This window comes from Mytilus edulis, chromosome 8 (genome assembly GCF_963676685.1).
Source record: "Mytilus edulis chromosome 8, xbMytEdul2.2, whole genome shotgun sequence".
NCBI lineage: Eukaryota > Metazoa > Mollusca > Bivalvia > Mytilida > Mytilidae > Mytilus > Mytilus edulis.
Window position 1 is genome coordinate 1,556,327 of NC_092351.1, and position 17,752 is coordinate 1,574,078.

At 31.3% G+C, this 17,752-nt stretch overlaps 1 protein-coding gene across 2 annotated transcripts; it reads right to left on the reverse strand.

Annotated features, from left to right (window-relative positions):
• Nucleotides 1-1,623: 1,623 nt before the first annotated feature.
• LOC139484588 (MIT domain-containing protein 1-like) lies at nt 1,624-17,747 on the reverse strand. 2 transcript variants are annotated; one of them, XM_071268361.1, is made up of 7 exons: nt 17,656-17,747; nt 9,986-10,193; nt 8,805-8,906; nt 8,314-8,450; nt 5,898-5,984; nt 4,914-5,032; nt 1,624-4,087 (listed from the first exon to the last, which is right to left on the reverse strand). In XM_071268361.1, the coding sequence occupies exons 2-7, from the start codon at nt 10,125-10,127 to the stop codon at nt 3,916-3,918; spliced, it is 759 nt and encodes a 252-aa protein (XP_071124462.1). In that variant the 5' UTR covers nt 10,128-10,193; nt 17,656-17,747; the 3' UTR covers nt 1,624-3,915. The 2 variants fall into 2 exon arrangements, with proteins under 2 accessions (XP_071124462.1, XP_071124463.1); XM_071268362.1 differs by lacking the exon at nt 17,656-17,747 and adding an exon at nt 15,972-15,992.
• Nucleotides 17,748-17,752: the final 5 nt, after the last annotated feature.

Here is a 17,752-nt window from a genome sequence, read left to right on the forward strand (position 1 = left end):
TACCAAGTCAGGAATATGGCAGTTGTTATCCAACAGTTCGTTTCTATGTATGTTGACGTTTGCTTTTGTTTCAGTTTTCCTCTTATATTTGTTCTGTTTCCCTGGGTTGAAATTGCTACCGAATTTGCTTTCTCTCAATCAATTTATGACTTTTAAACACAAGTATACTACTGTTGCCTTTATTTTAGACCATTTTTAGTCATATACCTTTTTAACTGTGTTGTTTCTAATACATCCATGGTTTGCAATATTTGACTTGAAGTTTCTTAATGATGGTAAATTCCAGAAAAATGCTTAAGAGGCATGAAATTTGATCAAAGTGCTTTTAAGCACTGAACGGTAAAAATTGCTTCAATTTATCAGTGATAGGTAAAATTAATTATTGCATTGGTTGAATATGTAGTTGATTTCACAGCAATTCTAGACAAAGGAAAATAACACCAAATTTTTAAAGAAGATTTTAACAATGACATCATTCTTCTTTTAGAACAGTTATTAGATTCCTGCACTTGCAAAAGTTATGTAATTTTTTTGACAAATGTCACATCATTTTGTGCCTTGAATATCTGAGCATAAATTAAATTGATATTTCTTGAAATGTTCATGGATAGGATGTATAGAATGTTATGATCCTTGAACTATATTTTGTGTATAAAAAAGGTAGTGATAAGCCTTGGAACATTTAGATATCAAGTCAGTCCCATATTAAAGGTTTGGATTGCATTTCATTATGTTATTTCCATCTTTTATAGCACATTGTCGAGTGGTTTATACAATAAATTTTGAACCAGAACTTATAACAAACAATTAAAAGAGTAAGGTTAAAATCATTGAATGAGTTTTTTTTTAATATAATTATGTATAAATTTAATCAAACTTGCGTCTGTCCCAAGTCAGGAGCCTCTGGCCTTTGCTAGTTTTGTATGATTTTTTATTTTAGTTATTCTTGTGTATAATTCGGAGTTTAGTATGACGTCCATTATCACTGTACTAGTATACATATTTTTTTAAGGTGCCAGCTGAATGATGCCTCTATGTGCGGGAGTTTCTCGCTACATTGAAGACTCATTGGTGGCCTTTAGCTGTTGTCTACTTTATGGTCGGTTTGTTGTCGCTTTGACACATTCCCCATTTCCATTCTCAATTTGTTCATACATTGGTGATGTTTTTATAAACCAAGTTTCAAGTTCAACTTGATAGCACAGTCATGTATTGACAATAAACACATTGAACTCAAAACCAAGATCACAACTGTACTGACATATAAATACATTTTTTCTTTTAGATTGAAGTAAAAATTACAAACATACTCATATACACATTCAACTCAAAATATTTTCAAAACATATAAAATATTGTAATAAATGAATGGAAATTAAGATGGAAGATTGATTATTTGATTGTTTGTTTTTAAAGCCAGTTTCAGCGCCATTGGCTATATGGAGCCTGGGGAATGGTTTGTGAAAATCTGGCAATCCTAGTTAACAAAGATTGGAGTCAACCTCACAGACCTCAGTTTTCACGGGTTAATTATCAAATAAACCATCAACTTGGACCACTTGACCAATAAAGCTTAGATAAAAGCTGAAATGCAGACGGCAAAATAAAAAGCAACCCACTCTCATAATTTCTGACATGTTACAGCATCATGACTTATTAATTATTAAAGATTTTTATTAATAATAAGTATGCAATGTAATGTAATGAATGGACAACCAGGTGCTCCGAAGGGTGCAGCTTTATACAACCCTGAACAGTTGGGGCAAGTATGGACACAGCATTGAAACTCAATACAGCTCTAAATTTGGATTGTGATCAAATTATTGACACAATATGAGTTTCTGACACAAAACAAATGTCAAGATCACTAATCTATTATGCAATATTTTCAAAAATTTGGAATTTGAGAAATTTGGGGGGAAAATATTGAAAACTACTACCACCCCCCTTTTTTTGGCAATTAGTCCAAAACCAGACATTTCTTAACACATAATTTACAAGTAGTGTAAGGGAGGTAAATCTGAACATACCCAACATTGTATATTAACTGTTTTTGAATTACCTTCCCCAATACACTGCTTTTAAATTGTCCTAATTGTCCATTGACCAGAAAAACCTAGTTTTTCCCCTTTTTTGCCCCTAATTCCAAACATTTTGAGTCATAAACCCCCAAAGTCATTACTAACCATCCCTTTATGGTATGGAAACTTGTTGTATAATTTCAGAGAGATTCATACACTTAAACACAAGTTATTGTTTGAAAACTACAAAAATGCTTAATTTGTGCTCCCTTTTTGGCCCCTAATTCCTAAACTATTGGGACCATAACCCCCAAAATCAATCCCTATCTTTCTTTAGAGGTATTAAACCTTTTTGTACCAAATTATAGAGATCCATTCACTAAATCTAAAGTTATTGTCCAGAAAATCTACTCCCCCCTTTTTTTGCCCCTTATTCCCCTTTTTTAGTCCCTAATTCCAAAACATTTTGAGCCATAACAACCCAAAGTCATAACTAACCGTCCCTTCATCGTACGGAAACTTGTGGTATAATTTCAGAGAGATTCATACACTTAAACACAAGTTATTGTTTGAAAACTACAAAAATTATTATTTTGGACCCCTTTTTGGCCCCTAATTCCTAAATTATTGGGACCATAACCCCTAAAATCAATCCTAACCTTCCTTTGGTGGTATTGAACCTCCTGGTAAAATTTTATAGAGATCCATTTACTAAATCCTTAGTTATTGTCCGGAAACTAAATGTGTCTTCGGAAGATGCAGACGACGCAGACAACGACATGATACCATTATACGACGCAAAAAATATTTTGTGGTCGTATAAAAACAATATAAATAATTTATCATAAACTATTATATAAACAATCTTGTAAAGATAAGGTGGAAGTAAAATACCATGTATTACATGAGGTAAATGCTAAAAAACATAACTGGTGGAAGATTATTACATGTAAACAGTACCTGCATTAAATACCTGATATATATCATTTTGAAAAATTTTAATACTTATATTAATTCTAAAAAAATTATGAGATTATAAAAGTAAATGATCTAAAACAAATTCTGAAGATTTTCACCCCACTACATATTCATGAAATAATGGCAATGAAACAGGCAAAATGTAAAAATAACTGAATATTAAAGTCTTGTTAAGTTTCAATGTTTTTTTATTCTTTATGCTAGGAAATGTCCAAACTAAGACCTTTTTATTAACATTAAAGTATTTTGAATTTTCCATGCCTTTTTCAATTAAATGCACAGTGAAATAAAGAGCAATTATTTGCTCATGCTGTGAAAGTTTTCAGTGTGATATTTGGTATGGAAAAATCCCCTGTTTCAAAAATATCATGAGGTGGCAGGGACTTTTTCTGGACGGTGGGATCGGGTGTTTTTAAGCTCAGGATTTTGGGATTGATCCTTTCAGGATCCGGGAATTCTTTTATCAAATTTCTGGATGTCGAGATTTAAATTTCTTTAAGTTCTGGACCTCAGAGGGATTTTGGGGATCAGGACCCCTCCGATTTCCCCCTCTCCCTCTATCATTGTGCTTTTTTTCAGTCTTTTAAATGTGTTAAATGATATAAATGAACAAAATCATGTTTCATCTTAAAAAATTCACGTATAAAAGGTTAAAAATTTAACTTTTAGGTTTCAGTTAATTAGGATTTGCATTTCACAGGATAAAACTTCTAGAGAATTTAAACAGAGAAACCTGTTCACTTAACTAAATTGTATTCACGGATCAGTCTAAACCATCTACTTCTAAATAGTATTTAAACATGATAAAGCCTGAATCAAGATATTTCAAATGTAGGACAATATTAATATTTTCCAATATACATATTGTATATTAACCTTCAAGTAAAAAATACCTTAATTATGAATCTAACATTTGTCATGATGTATCATCTTTCGTTTTATTTATGGATTTAGTATGAAATATATCTACAGTAGTTTTATGACAAGGTCGTAGGTCAAGGTCAATTGATCCTATAGAGAATTTATTGTCTGAAGCTTTGTATATATCTAATCCTCTTCCTATCTTTACAATCCATCCAGTGTTAAACCTAAAATAAAAAGGTCAAATGTTAAACATATAAATCATTTTTGCTTAAATATGTTTTCTGTGATAATAATAAAGAGGTAAATGTTCATAAAATCATTGAGAATATCTTAGATGGATGAATATTCAATTATGGATGAAATTTCACCAATCAAAATCCCACATGAAGGGAATTATTTAGACTGATATTTGGAAGCTCTGAAATAGAGGATAAATTTTGAGATATAGACTCCATATGCAGGATTGTTACTTTGCATAAAACAGTGTTAATATTTACTACTATAAAGAGTCTAACATTGCAGTCATATAAAACTGCTTTATGGATTATGCAATTCAAATATGAGCACCCATCCAACTTGATAAAACTTTGTTCTTCCTTTTAAATTGAAAATTAAGTTAATTTATTTTTTAAATAGAATAAGCATTTGCTGAAAAGTTATTTTGCAGTCAATCATCCAATAAGTGTAATCTCCCATTAGTCAATGTTAAGTGTCTCCAACTATCTGTACAAGTGATAAACACTCATTACAATAATATTGCATTAAAACTGTAACAAGGAGGACAATTTAGGTTACAATAAAAGAGGGATTAAGCAGTTACAGTTGATTAATTTTAATGGAAAACAAGAATGGGCGAAACAGAAAATCAAAACTAAATTTTCACTTCTATGAATTAAACCGACATTATTTTAAAGATGGCAGGTCAATAGACAAAATTATTTGAGGATGATCATAGATAACCAGTGATGACAGTATGCCTGTAAAAAACAGGTAATGAAGATCCTTTATTCATCCATATGAACTGTATCCCTCACTCAGTTTACTACCTACCTAATCTCCCTGTCATGTAGAGAATCATGAAAGGACCAGTTGAATTCTATTCCATGATTGTGTAAACTTTTCTTTAGTTGGTTCAGTTTCTGCTGTTGTTGCATTTGAGCATCAGGATACTAAAAAATATATTTTGTTATTTAGCCAGATGTAAAATGTGTATGTAAAATATCACATTTACTAGTTCTTAACAAGGGTTCATTATTTTTTTTATGAAAAGAGAAAATGTTGGTACTCTTAAGTTCACTTTCTCCAATGGTTATTTTATAATATCTGTTGTATGTTTTATACAAAATATTCTCAGAAATGAGAGGTTTAGCTAGGTCTATAAAACCAGTTTTAATCCACCATTTTCTACATTCTAAAATCCCTTTACCAAGTCAGGAATATGACAGTTGTTATCCAATTGTTTGATGTGTTTGAGCTTTTGATTTTGCCATTTGATAAAGGACTTTCTGTTTTAAATTTTACTCAGAGATCAGTATTTTTGTTGTTTTATTTTCTTGTATGTCAAATATTTTACACTACCATCTTTTCACTAACAGACACTACATTAATTACTTCAATTTACTTTTATACGCTAAGTGAGGTTTGAGAAGGAAAATATTACTGTAAATTCAGAAATTATTACAATGTGTTTATTTTTGCGAAAAATGTAACAGGGTTCTCATAGCAATAATTAAAACTTGTATTTTGAGACAAAAAAATACGAATCAAACAGGATTTTTCTGAAGATTGCAAAAATAAAATCCCATTTTAGTCTTAAATGACGAAATCGCAATAATAAATGCACGAATTAATTTCTGAATTTACAGCATTTCATTTTGATTCTCATGTCCAGTAAGCTGTCAACATTATCATATGAAATCAAATACAAAGTGCCTCCATTTACTAACACAATCTTAAAGAATTTAAATATGATTTTATGTGTTCAAATTTCTTGTATAAACAGTAAAGTAATAAGTAAATGTATTATGTACCAACCTCATCTCTGCCGATCAGAAATCGTATCTCCTTTACTGGACACTGACTTTTTACAACAACTTCACAAAATCTCAGCAAATTACATATCTGAAGAAAAAAAACCATGTCATTGTCTTTATTGATAATGTAACTGTTGGCAATGAACTTATAAATTCATGTAATGTCTTGAAGATCCTGTGAGAATTAGATGTTCATGTTCATTGTACTAAGCCCAATCTGAAGGATAGTTTTAAACATCCTGAATGAAATATCTAAACAAAAACTGAATTTATTTTTGAAACATGGCTAGCCAATGTCTAGCGGCAAGTTTTACATATATATTCAAATGAAAGCACATTAACTTGATATGAGTATGGAAATATCATATGAGTAAGAAACCTGCTTTGTACAAGACCCACATAGTGACCAAGATTTTAAACATGCTTTTAATTTAGCTAATAAATTGTTAATTTCTGTGTCTTTTGGTCATTTGTGAAGAGTTGTCTCTTGTCAATCATACCACATTTTCTTTTTTTAAGTTTCCAGGGTTAAACTGGTCAAACTACCATGACACACTATTTTTACTTGACCTTGTGAGACTGTCATGAGTAGTCAATGTCGTTAAACATCCCCTAGAGCTAGAAGTACTTTAAAATTACCAGTCTTTGCTCTTACTCTTAAACATCCCCTAGAGCTAGAAGTACTTTAAAATTACCAGTCTTTGCTCTTACTCTTAAACACCCCCTAGAGCTAGAGGTACTTTAAAATTACCAGTCTTTGCTCTTACTCTTAAACACCCCCTAGAGCTAGAGGTACTTTAAAATTACCAGTCTTTGCTCTTACTCTTAAATACCCCCTAGAGCTAGAGGTACTTTAAAATTACCAGTCTTTGCTCTTACTCTTAAACACCCCCTAGAGCTAGAGGTACTTTAAAATTACCAGTCTTTGCTCTTACTCTTAAACACCCCCTAGAGCTAGAGGTACTTTAAAATTACCAGTCTTTCCTCTTACTCTTAAACACCCCCTAGAGCTAGAAGTACTTTAAAATTACCAGTCTTTGCTCTTACTCTTAAACACCCCCTAGAGCTAGAAGTACTTTAAAATTACCAGTCTATGCTCTTACTCTTAACCTTGTGAGACCCTCATGAGTAGTCAATGTCGTTAAACACCCCCTAGAGCTAGAAGTACTTTAAAATTACCAGTCTTTGCTCTTACTCTTAACCTTGTGAGACCGTCATGAGTAGTCAATGTCGTTAAACACCCCCTAGAGCTAGAAGTACTTTAAAATTACCAGTCTTTCCTCTTACTCTTGACCTTGTGAGACCGTCATGAGTAGTCAATGTCGTTAAACACCCCCTAGAGCTAGAAGTTCTTTAAAATTACCAGTCTTTGCTCTTACTCTTAAATGCTATTTGTCAAGCAGCAAGCAGAAAATTAAGTTTGAAGAACTCAACAAAAAAACTACTGCGAGACAACTTGAGAAGAATTAAAGTAAGACCGACCTATAATATTTATAATCAATCTATAATCTTACTTTAATTTATTTAATTTAAAGGCCGTCTTTTACTTTAGGAGTTCCAACCCATAAAGGGATATACTAAACTATTCTTAACCCCAAACCTTACCCTAACCCATACATAAACCTAACACCAGCCCTAACCCTAAAACCTAAACCTAACCTAAAACATCCCCTAACTTAACCATAACCATGAATGAACATTAAATCTCAAGTATAGGGACCCTTAAAGTAAAAGAAGACCATTTATATGGCACAGAATAAGAAACATTGGAAAATCTGTGATAGAAAATTGTCAGATTATGAAAGATTATAATACTAGTAACAAGGAGTTTGATATGCACCCAACAACCTTTAACAATGAGTAAAACCCCTATCAGGTTTAATTACATTGACATTTATAACTTACTTGATGATGTGCTCTAATGTAGGGATCTTCTATTTCTATTAATGACTTACTTGATGATGTGCTGTGATCTAAGGATCTTCTACTTCTATTAATAACTTACTTGATGATGAAGTGCTCTGATGTAAGGATCTTCTATTTCTATTAATAACTTACTTGATGATGGTGTGCTGTGATGTAAGTATCTTCTATTTCTATTAACAACTTACTTGATGATAAAGTGCTCTGATGTAAGGATATTCTATTTCTATTAATAACTTACTTGATGATGTGCTCTAATGTAGGGATCTTCTATTTCTATAAATAACTTACTTGATGGTGTGCTCTGATGTAAAGATCTTCTATTTCTATTAATAACTTACTTGATGGTGTGCTCTGATGTTAGGATCTTTTATTTCTATTAATAACTTACTTGATGGTGTGCTGTGATGTAAGGATCTTCTATTTCTATAAATAACTTACTTGATGATAAAGTGCTCTGATGTAAGGATCCTCTATTTCTATTAATAACTTACTTGATGGTGTGATCTAATGTAGGGATCTTCTATTTCTATTTCTGTCAAAAATTCTGTCATGAAACGTGAAAATAATTTCTCCATTCCAAACCCTGTAGCATTGTCATCTATCTGGATCTGTTCATGGGATCCTCCAGCTAGATAAAAATTGGAAAACTAATATTTATTAATACAGTATGGGTTTTGCTCATTGCTAAAAACCATTCCTTCATTGACAAATGAACAAGGAAAATGAGGTTAAAGTCAGATGAACCCTGACAGACAATATCACATGTACAACACTAGATAGTAATTCCTACGTCTCACATTCATTTTTTAGCATATCAGCATATATAATAATCTTTTCAGCAAATCTAAATGAATATGTTTTTTTACATAGTACCATGAGTTCTGGCAAACATAAATGGCAAATCACAATCAAATGGCATATTGGTTGCATAATTAATTCCAGTATATAATTATAGATTTTATCAATTTTTACTTCAATTTACCATTTTTTGTTTCTATAACGAATGATTTGAGTTGCTCTGCCCTGTCCATATATTCTGATATTTTCTTCCTGTATCTTTCCTTCTTACTTTGGTCACTTGTAGCTGTAATATAATGCAAATTCTGTATTAATTCTTATGTTTTAAACCTTCAGTCAATCTGTAAAACAACAAGCTTTATTTTCTGTTTAATCTCTCTAGATCCTAGTGCATAAGAAAGAAAGTCATAACAAACTGACAGAAATACAGAAACACATTTACTAGTGTAGAGCTTACCCATCTAAAATAAATGATTTTACCCTAGATATGTTTTTAGTGGAGTTCCAGATGCTCAATCTTTTAGTTTTCTGTAGGTTAGTCATGATAACTAGTTTTAAAATAAAAGAAGTGTGAGCAGTCACACTCAGTCTGAGTCAGATAGGAATGCCATGGTTCAAGCTTTGCAATTTTCCAAGTAATAAAGGGGTAAATCTCTAGAACAATAAATGAACCACTAGTGTTGATTCTTACCTTGTGTATAACTTTCATAAACTGTTTAAGAGAACAAATAACAATGAATAAAGTTAAGTGTGTTGAAACAAAAATGTGACAGCAAAAGGAGAGTCAATGATAAAACTTTACAGCCCCTTCACCTAGTCATTGTTAGTGCTACGGGCATACAATTCTAAATGTGTAAGGGATATCAATCTAGTTCCAAAATAATCTTAACTGTGCCAGTAAATGAAACACATTTGTATTACTGCTGTTCGTCTGTGTAACAGTTATTCTATGAACTTTTCTCTTTTCCGTCCTTTATTATTTGACCTATGCCTGTTTTTCTTTCACTTAAATGTATTTTGTTTGCATGTTTTGTGTTATCTCCCTTGTTTCTTATCTATCTGGTGAAATGATTACTTTAAACACACAATGAAACCAACTGCCAGTTGCAAGCCTATTACCATATACATGACATATATATCCTATTAACATTTAGATCTACAGAGCTAATAAATGCCTTACTGAAAACCCACCTAATTACAAACCCCATAGACATGTTAGACCTTACATATGGCTGCTGTCTTCAGTACTATAACATCCGTTCTAATATCACATCTTCGTATATGTAACACTATACATATATATATCCTTACCTAAATGACATCTAGCTGTGTTCATTTTTACACCTGAACACTATATATCCTTACCTTTTAACACCTGTAACAGTAAATTAATGCCCTCTTGGTAGCACACTAGTGATTCATCAAACCGTCGAGCTGTATCCATTTCCACAGCTCTCTTTAGGACACTGATAGCTGAGGCTTCTACCCCTGTTACCACATCAGCCATTTGATATTTACTGTGACATCTTCATTTTATATAATACTCAGGTTGATACATTTTTCTGAAAACTACCTAAAATGAGAAAACTAAAGTTTATTAACATACTTAATAGAATCATGATAATAGTGCTGATGAGATAATGAGATCTCCTGAAGCTATATACAATGTACCTATAAATGTTTCTGGAAATTCAAAAAGTTGGGAAAGATCTCCATTGTTGTTATGCATTGACACTAGCCAAAGCAAGTTTTCTATCATATCTAATAAAGTGAAACAGATTTTATGTGAAAAATTAGATGTTATTGGGGTAAGATCTATATCTTGTTTTAAGTCCTATTTGACAAGCAGAAAACAGAATGTGGGTATAAATAGGGTAACTTCTTTATATCACATGTGGCGTCCCTTAAAGGGGCTTATTTGATCCACGATTGTTTAATATCCATGTCAATGTTGCTCCAACTAGCATGACTAGCAATGACTTGGATTGTTAAGTTTTGATATATATATATGTATATGTATATGCAGATGATCAAGGTGATACAATGTACCTGTAATTTATTTTCTCCGTCGCGATAGTCCGCGTCTTTAGATGGACTTTGCGGAAATCATCTTGTCGGGAGTGTATATATATCAGTCTTTGGTTTATCTCTCTGACTTATATCCAGAAAATTGGAGTCATACCATCAGTATTTAACTGACAATAAGTTGTGCTATCATTTGGGAAAGACAGAGATTATAACTTGAAATTGGTCCTGGTCTAAAACTTTGGTTCCCAATCATATTTGGGAATTGTAATTGATACCCTTACGTGGGAAAAATTTTGTTGATTATATAGGGAACTACTTGAGCATGACTGGAGCCCCCAATCCCCTAAGATCAGTCAGTGAGAATTATAGTTATCTCATACCATTGCAAACTCATACCACTGCTAACTCGTACCACGGTAAACTTGTACCATTGCAAACTCCTACCAACTTATTTCATGTATTTAAATGATTTCAAATGGTGTTTAATGAAGAATAAATATTTAAATTTCACTCATACATGTCATCATGGTCATATAAATGGTAATAAGGATATATTCATATTTTTTTTATAATGATTTGTGAAAACATAAAACAGTTGTATTTTTGTCTGTTGTCAAGGTTTTCATTAAAATCTGGTATTAAATATAAGAAATTATTTTCTTTATTAAAGTAAAAATTTAATGAAAACAAAATTGTATATTGTTTAAATTTTCATTAAATTTTTGTATAAATTTCAAGAAATTCAACTTTTTTTAAAAGATTTAAACAAAAATTTGTACAACATTTGTAAACAGGCGTGTAGCAACATGTACGCAAAAACTCAGTTGCGTACACATGATTAACGTATTTTACTTTTTTATTTTATTTAAATGGGTGCCTCGTTCAATGTGTTCCTCTTATTAAATTATAGATGTCTCGAGATTAAAAGTGCTTATTCTCGATGTTCAAAATAAAAGTGCTTGTTCTCCTTGCTTGGTAAAAATAATTTAAAAGACTTGTTTTGGAAGTTGATAAAAAGAACTGGGAAATAGTTTGATTCTTTTCCTTGTTTTTTACGGGACTTCAGAAGTATTTATATATAGTTCCTTGTTTTTTTCCGGGACTTCAGAAGTATTTATATATAGTTCAAGATTTCCAAACTATGATGTTATAAACAAAGATTTGTATCCAGGAATCTTTAATATACTTAACATATGTATGCATGTCTAGACAGCAACGATAGAACAATCTTTCAGTACCATGAGACAACAAGAGAAATACAATGAAAACCTTTTGTTTATCTGGGCTTGGTCTTAACATTCAGAACTAACTTTGAGAATAAAAAGCTAAAAGAAAGACTGCTTGTTCTCTTATAAAATAAAACATAGAGAAACGTGATTCAATCTATTTATTCATATATATTCTCAATAAAAAATTACCCTTTAACATGTTCATGATGTTTAAGGTGAACGGTTTTGGCTTAGAAATTTGGATTTTCTAATGTATAGTGGGTTGAGACTAATTAGGTAGCAATTAAAATAAATGGTGGCGGCACTATAATATATATTGTTTAATTACACCTAATATATAAATAAGCTCTACCCACTACACATTCATTCTCTAAAAAGAAAATCAACCATGGTTAATCCATGAGACAAGGCCTTTAAGGGAAAACTAAGCTGTAATAACAAGGCTTAGTTATTACAGGCATGTAACTTATTATATGAGAGTTAATGAGACACTTGGGAATTACTTGGAATCTTGCGCAGTGTCTCATTACAAGCTCTGTCCATCATTTCTGTCAACTATTTGAATGAATGCTTGTTGGTGAGAAACTCATTATTAAAAGGTACTTGATTCTGTAATAATGTATATGCTTCTCTTTTATTTTTATATATTTCTCTCATAATTATCCACTGTCACTCCTTTATTATATATGTGTTATTGTAAATGTCTTTAATTTGTTGCCATAACCATTTATTGTCAATGCGTTAGTGCTACATGTGCTAATAAAGTTATCTTATCTTATCTTATCTTTCTTACAATAAATTGAAATGTACATTGTGATATAATACATGTATGTCTCAATGTCTGAGCAAAGGCTTTAAAGAGATGTATAGAAGCTGTAATAACACCCTTTAGTTATTGCAGTAATATATTTTCTGTCATAACATACATTTTAGGTGTACTATGAACTGTTATATCTTTGCAAAGTTTAGTATACATATACGTTATAATATCAATAGAACTTATGAAAAATTTAACAAAATAAAGATTGTTTATTGTCCCTGTGAAACATGTAACATACATGTACATATGTTATCTCAGTTTTTTTTTATATTTTAGCCCACAATACAACATGTATGTTATTTTTCTCTAATAACTTATTTAAGTTAGACCATGTAGACCCTTGACTGATGATAAGAGACACATATTTTATATCTACATGTACATTGTGTGGAGGTGTTATTCATATTATATTAATTCAAGCTATTACAATAACCTTTAATACTACTACAGTTCTTAACAACATTATAATAAAATTGAGAAAGGAAATTGGGAATGTCAAAGCGACAACAACCCGACCATAGAGTAGACAACAGCCGAAGGCCACCAATGGGTTTTCAAAGTAGCGAGAAAATCCCACACCCGTAGGCGCCCTTCAGCTGGCCCCTTAAAAAGTATGTATACTAGTAACTACGTAAGTAAGTAAGTAATGACTTTATTTAAAGAGGGTGACTCAATTAGCTTTCCCTAATCTACCTTGAGGCCCTCGCAAAGAACAAACAGTACAAATATTACAAAGCTAACAGTTTCTAACATATTATGTAAATGCACTATTCATACTAACTATAAACTGTCTGTAAAACAAGAGAAAAATAAATTCATATATATATACATAACATACAGATCATTAGAATATTTGAGTAAGTTGTTATAAATCATTTATAGTCAAGAAATCAACACATTTTTGTTTAAAAGTGTCCAGGTTTTCACAACATTTTATTTCATTTGGTAGTTTATTCCAAAGTATAGATGAGCTATATGCAAAAGATTTCTTCATTGAATTTGTGTTCGGTCGTACAACAGCTAAATTATTATTTGCAGATGACCTTAGATTTCTACTACTAGTATGTAGGTTAACAATTGGACAACAGAGTTCCTTTAAGTAATCAGGTGCTTTATCGTTTAAAATTCTATGAACAAGAATAAGTTTATGATATGAAATTCTAGATTTGAAATTCAACCACTTTAGCTCTTTAAATAAATTTATACTAGGTGTTAGTATTGGTGCATCAAGTATAATCCCTTGCAGCTCTTTTCTGCATTTTAAGATTTTTTTTATATCCATCCTCATAGCAATTTCCCCATATTGAGCAACAAAAATCAAATATGGGCAGAATACAAGCATTATAAAACAGCTTTCTACTACTTATATCCAAGAATTTCTTAATTCTAGATAGCAGTGCGATACGAGAACTTAAGTTTTTACATACATAGTCAATTTGAAATTTCCAGTCCAAATTTTTGTCAATATATACACCCAAAAGTTTCTGTATTTCAACGGGTGTGATTGGGCTATCTTGTATACATATATTCATATCATTTCCTAGCAAAGTCCGTTTCTTATTTGTTCCAATCAACATAGAAGTAGTTTTTAAGGGATTTATAACCATCCTATTGTTCAGACACCAATTATTTATGGTGTTGGCATCGTAATTTAGTTTCCTTTCTATCTCTTCCTTATTTGTTCCATATGTATGAAGTGTTGTATCATCAGCATACATATCAATGGCTGTATGAGTGGCTTCTAAAGTCATGTCATTTATGAATAAGACAAACAAAAGGGGACCTAGAATGGACCCTTGGGGAACCCCATATTTGATACATTTAGATTCTGAGGCTGTATTACCAGAGCACACTTTTTGTTTTCTATTAGACAGGTATGACTCAAACCATTTTATTGAATGATAAGAGACTTTGTATAAATGTAATTTATGGCAGAGAATGGTGTGATTAGCGAGATCAAATGCCTTTTTTAAATCTAGAAAGACTGTTCCTACAACATTACCATTATCAATACATTTGAGTCATGTGTCAATTAATTTGGTAAGCAGGTAAGGGCTGTCTGACATGAGTGGTTAGATCGGAAATCCAGATTGTGCCTCATGTAATTAATACTTTATATTTTGACAGATATAGATAAAAATGTTTTGCGACATGTTTTTCAAATATTTTTGATAATGTAGGAAGTATTGATCATGTTGATATAGGTCTGTAGTTTTCTGGCATATATGTTTATCACCATTTTTAAATACTGGAGTTACTTTAGCTAATTTAAGATTTTCTGGGAAAACACCCGCTAGTATACTTAAGTTTATTAAATACATTATACTTGGGGCTAAAGCTCCCAATGACAGTTTAATGAAAAACGGACCAACTTCATCAAGTCCAGTTGCTTTTGATGTTTCTAGTTTAGAAAGTAATTTAAATTCTTAGTTTCGTCTAGTTTAATAAACGGAATCGTAAATCTAACACCAGCGGGTATTTTATCTTGAACATAATCATTTAATTTATTTGCTTGATATTGCTTGTTATTTGTAACATATTTATCACCTATTGTTGTAAAGTGACTGTTGAAATGATTTGCTATATCTTGCACATTATCATACTCTTTATTGTCAAAATTCATGGTAGATGGAATTTCATTTTGGGTTTTGGGTTTTGGGTTTTAAATCTTTGAGTAAAGCCCAAATTTCTTTAGGTTTTTTGTTATTTTCTATTGCTTGCTTGAAAAAGGACTGTTTAGATTTTTCTATCAATTTAGGTCATTTGTTGCGCCAATAACGGAATTTTTCCCAATCCCTCTTGCTTTGATAATAGTTTCTTTTCTTTTGAGCGTCTTTTATCTCATCTGTAAGCCAATCTGGTTGGCGTATATGTTTAATTCTTTTTACTTTGACAGGAGCGTGCCTGTTAATAACTGACAGAAATAGTTTATATCACATGTCAGTGGCAGATTGAATATCACTTATTTGTTCAATTTGAGCAAAATTTGTCTTATTTAATTCCTCCAAAAACTTGTTTTCATTAAAGTTTTTGAAACATCGATACCTCACAATGTACCTAATTTGTTTATGCTGTAAGCTTGGAACATCTTTTTGGTTTATTTTTTGGTTTATTTTTCTCGTAATTACATACTGGATAGTGATCACTAAGGGCTATTTTGGGGACATTTGTTTCAACTATATTTTCAGGGTGGTTAGTATAAATATGATCAATGATACAGTGATAATGAACGTCATACAATTATGTCTGCTTTAAATGAATGTAAGAATCATACATATCGCTTAATCCAGCTACACATACAGTACATGCAGTACTAATGTCTGTATCATTACTTTTCAAAATGAAACTAAACTTATCTTGTTCATGCAGACATATTATCAAGCAATGGTATCTATGATGAGTTTATTTAATGGTAGGAGTTTGCAGTGGTACAAGTTCTGAATGTTGCAACTTACAATGGTATGATTTTATGTTGGTCGATCCGAGTTGACTTATAGCTATATATATGTCATGCTAGTAGTATAAGTTGACGAAGTTTGTGTTTGCAATGTTACAAGTTAACTTGCTTACTTCTGTGGGCCCCTTTTATGAAAAGTTCTAGAATTAAGTTCCGGGTCAACCACTGAATGTTTCTATTCACTCCTTTGTGTGTTTATCAATATGAATAAACCTATATTTTTAGCAGTCAAAGATCAGTTGACATAGATTGTTACCTTTTATTTATTCATTGTATATTTCATGTGTTTTGACTATTAGAGACTAAAGAAACTTTATTCTATTTTAAACAATCTAGGATTTTCAAACCTAGCTGGGGGAAACTTTTCTATTCATGCTATTAAACAATATCTACCAAGTATTAAACAACGAGTGATTGATCAGTGCACACAGGATCAATCATCAAAAATTCATGATTCATCAAAACTAAAATTTTACCAACAATTTCATAATCCAAATCAGCGTAGTCCTTATGTTGATGTTCTAAGTAATAGATTAGAAAGGTCATCTCTCTGTAAAATAAGATTGAGTGCACACAATCTTGCTATTGAAAAAGGGGGATGTTTAGGTTTACCCACTGATGAACGAGTTGGTAATGTATAATGTAAATCAGGTGAGGTAGAAGATGAAAATCACTTTTTACTGAAATGTGAAATTTTTTCCAATTACAGAATTAACTTCAGAAATATTATATTAAATATATACTTCCTACATGTTGTCATGGTTGTGGTGAAAATCAACTAAATGTTAATAGTTGCATTAATAGTAATTTTTTAAAAGTCCTGAAAGTGACTACCGGTAGTTCTTATATATATAAATGTTTGGTGTATAGAAACGAGATTTTAGCTAATTTAACAACTAGTATGCTGTATTCATTGTTGTAATGCACTGAAATATGGGCCTTTGCCAATTATCATGATTATTGTAATTGTGTTTGTGCCAATAAAATATTTGTATTTATAAAATATTTGTATTTGTACTATTATTTAGTCCAAATAATTATGACATCTTGAAAGCTATTTTAAATGTTTGCTTTCCTGCCATTAGCTGCGGAACCGTAGTCCAAATAATTATGACGTCTTGAAAGGCTATTATAATTTTTTCTTTGACGCCTTAAAGGCGTCAAAGAAAAAAATAGCTCTTAGCCAGGTCCTTATGTTATTTTTTGACTATTTGCGGATCTATGGTCTGCAAATAGTCAAAAAATAACATAAGGACCTAAGAGCTACGGTTCTGCAGCTATCCTGCCATGTAAGGCGTCAAAGAAAAAAAATTAATATTAGCCTTCAAGATGTCATAATTATTTGGACTAATAATATTAACTTTCTTTGTTGTTGTTTTCCTCAAGCGTTATGCTTGTGAGCTTGTGTAATTTTGAAAAAAGTATATATTATATTGTGTGTATCTATTACCATATTCCTTTTTCATATATAAGATGTTATTGAGAAAACATGATGTTTTACCTGAACTTATCTCAGCAGGCATATTTTTCCAGATTGATTCTAAAATTATAAAAAAATCTTTTAATCTGGTTACCGACTGAAAGATATTTTTTGGCTC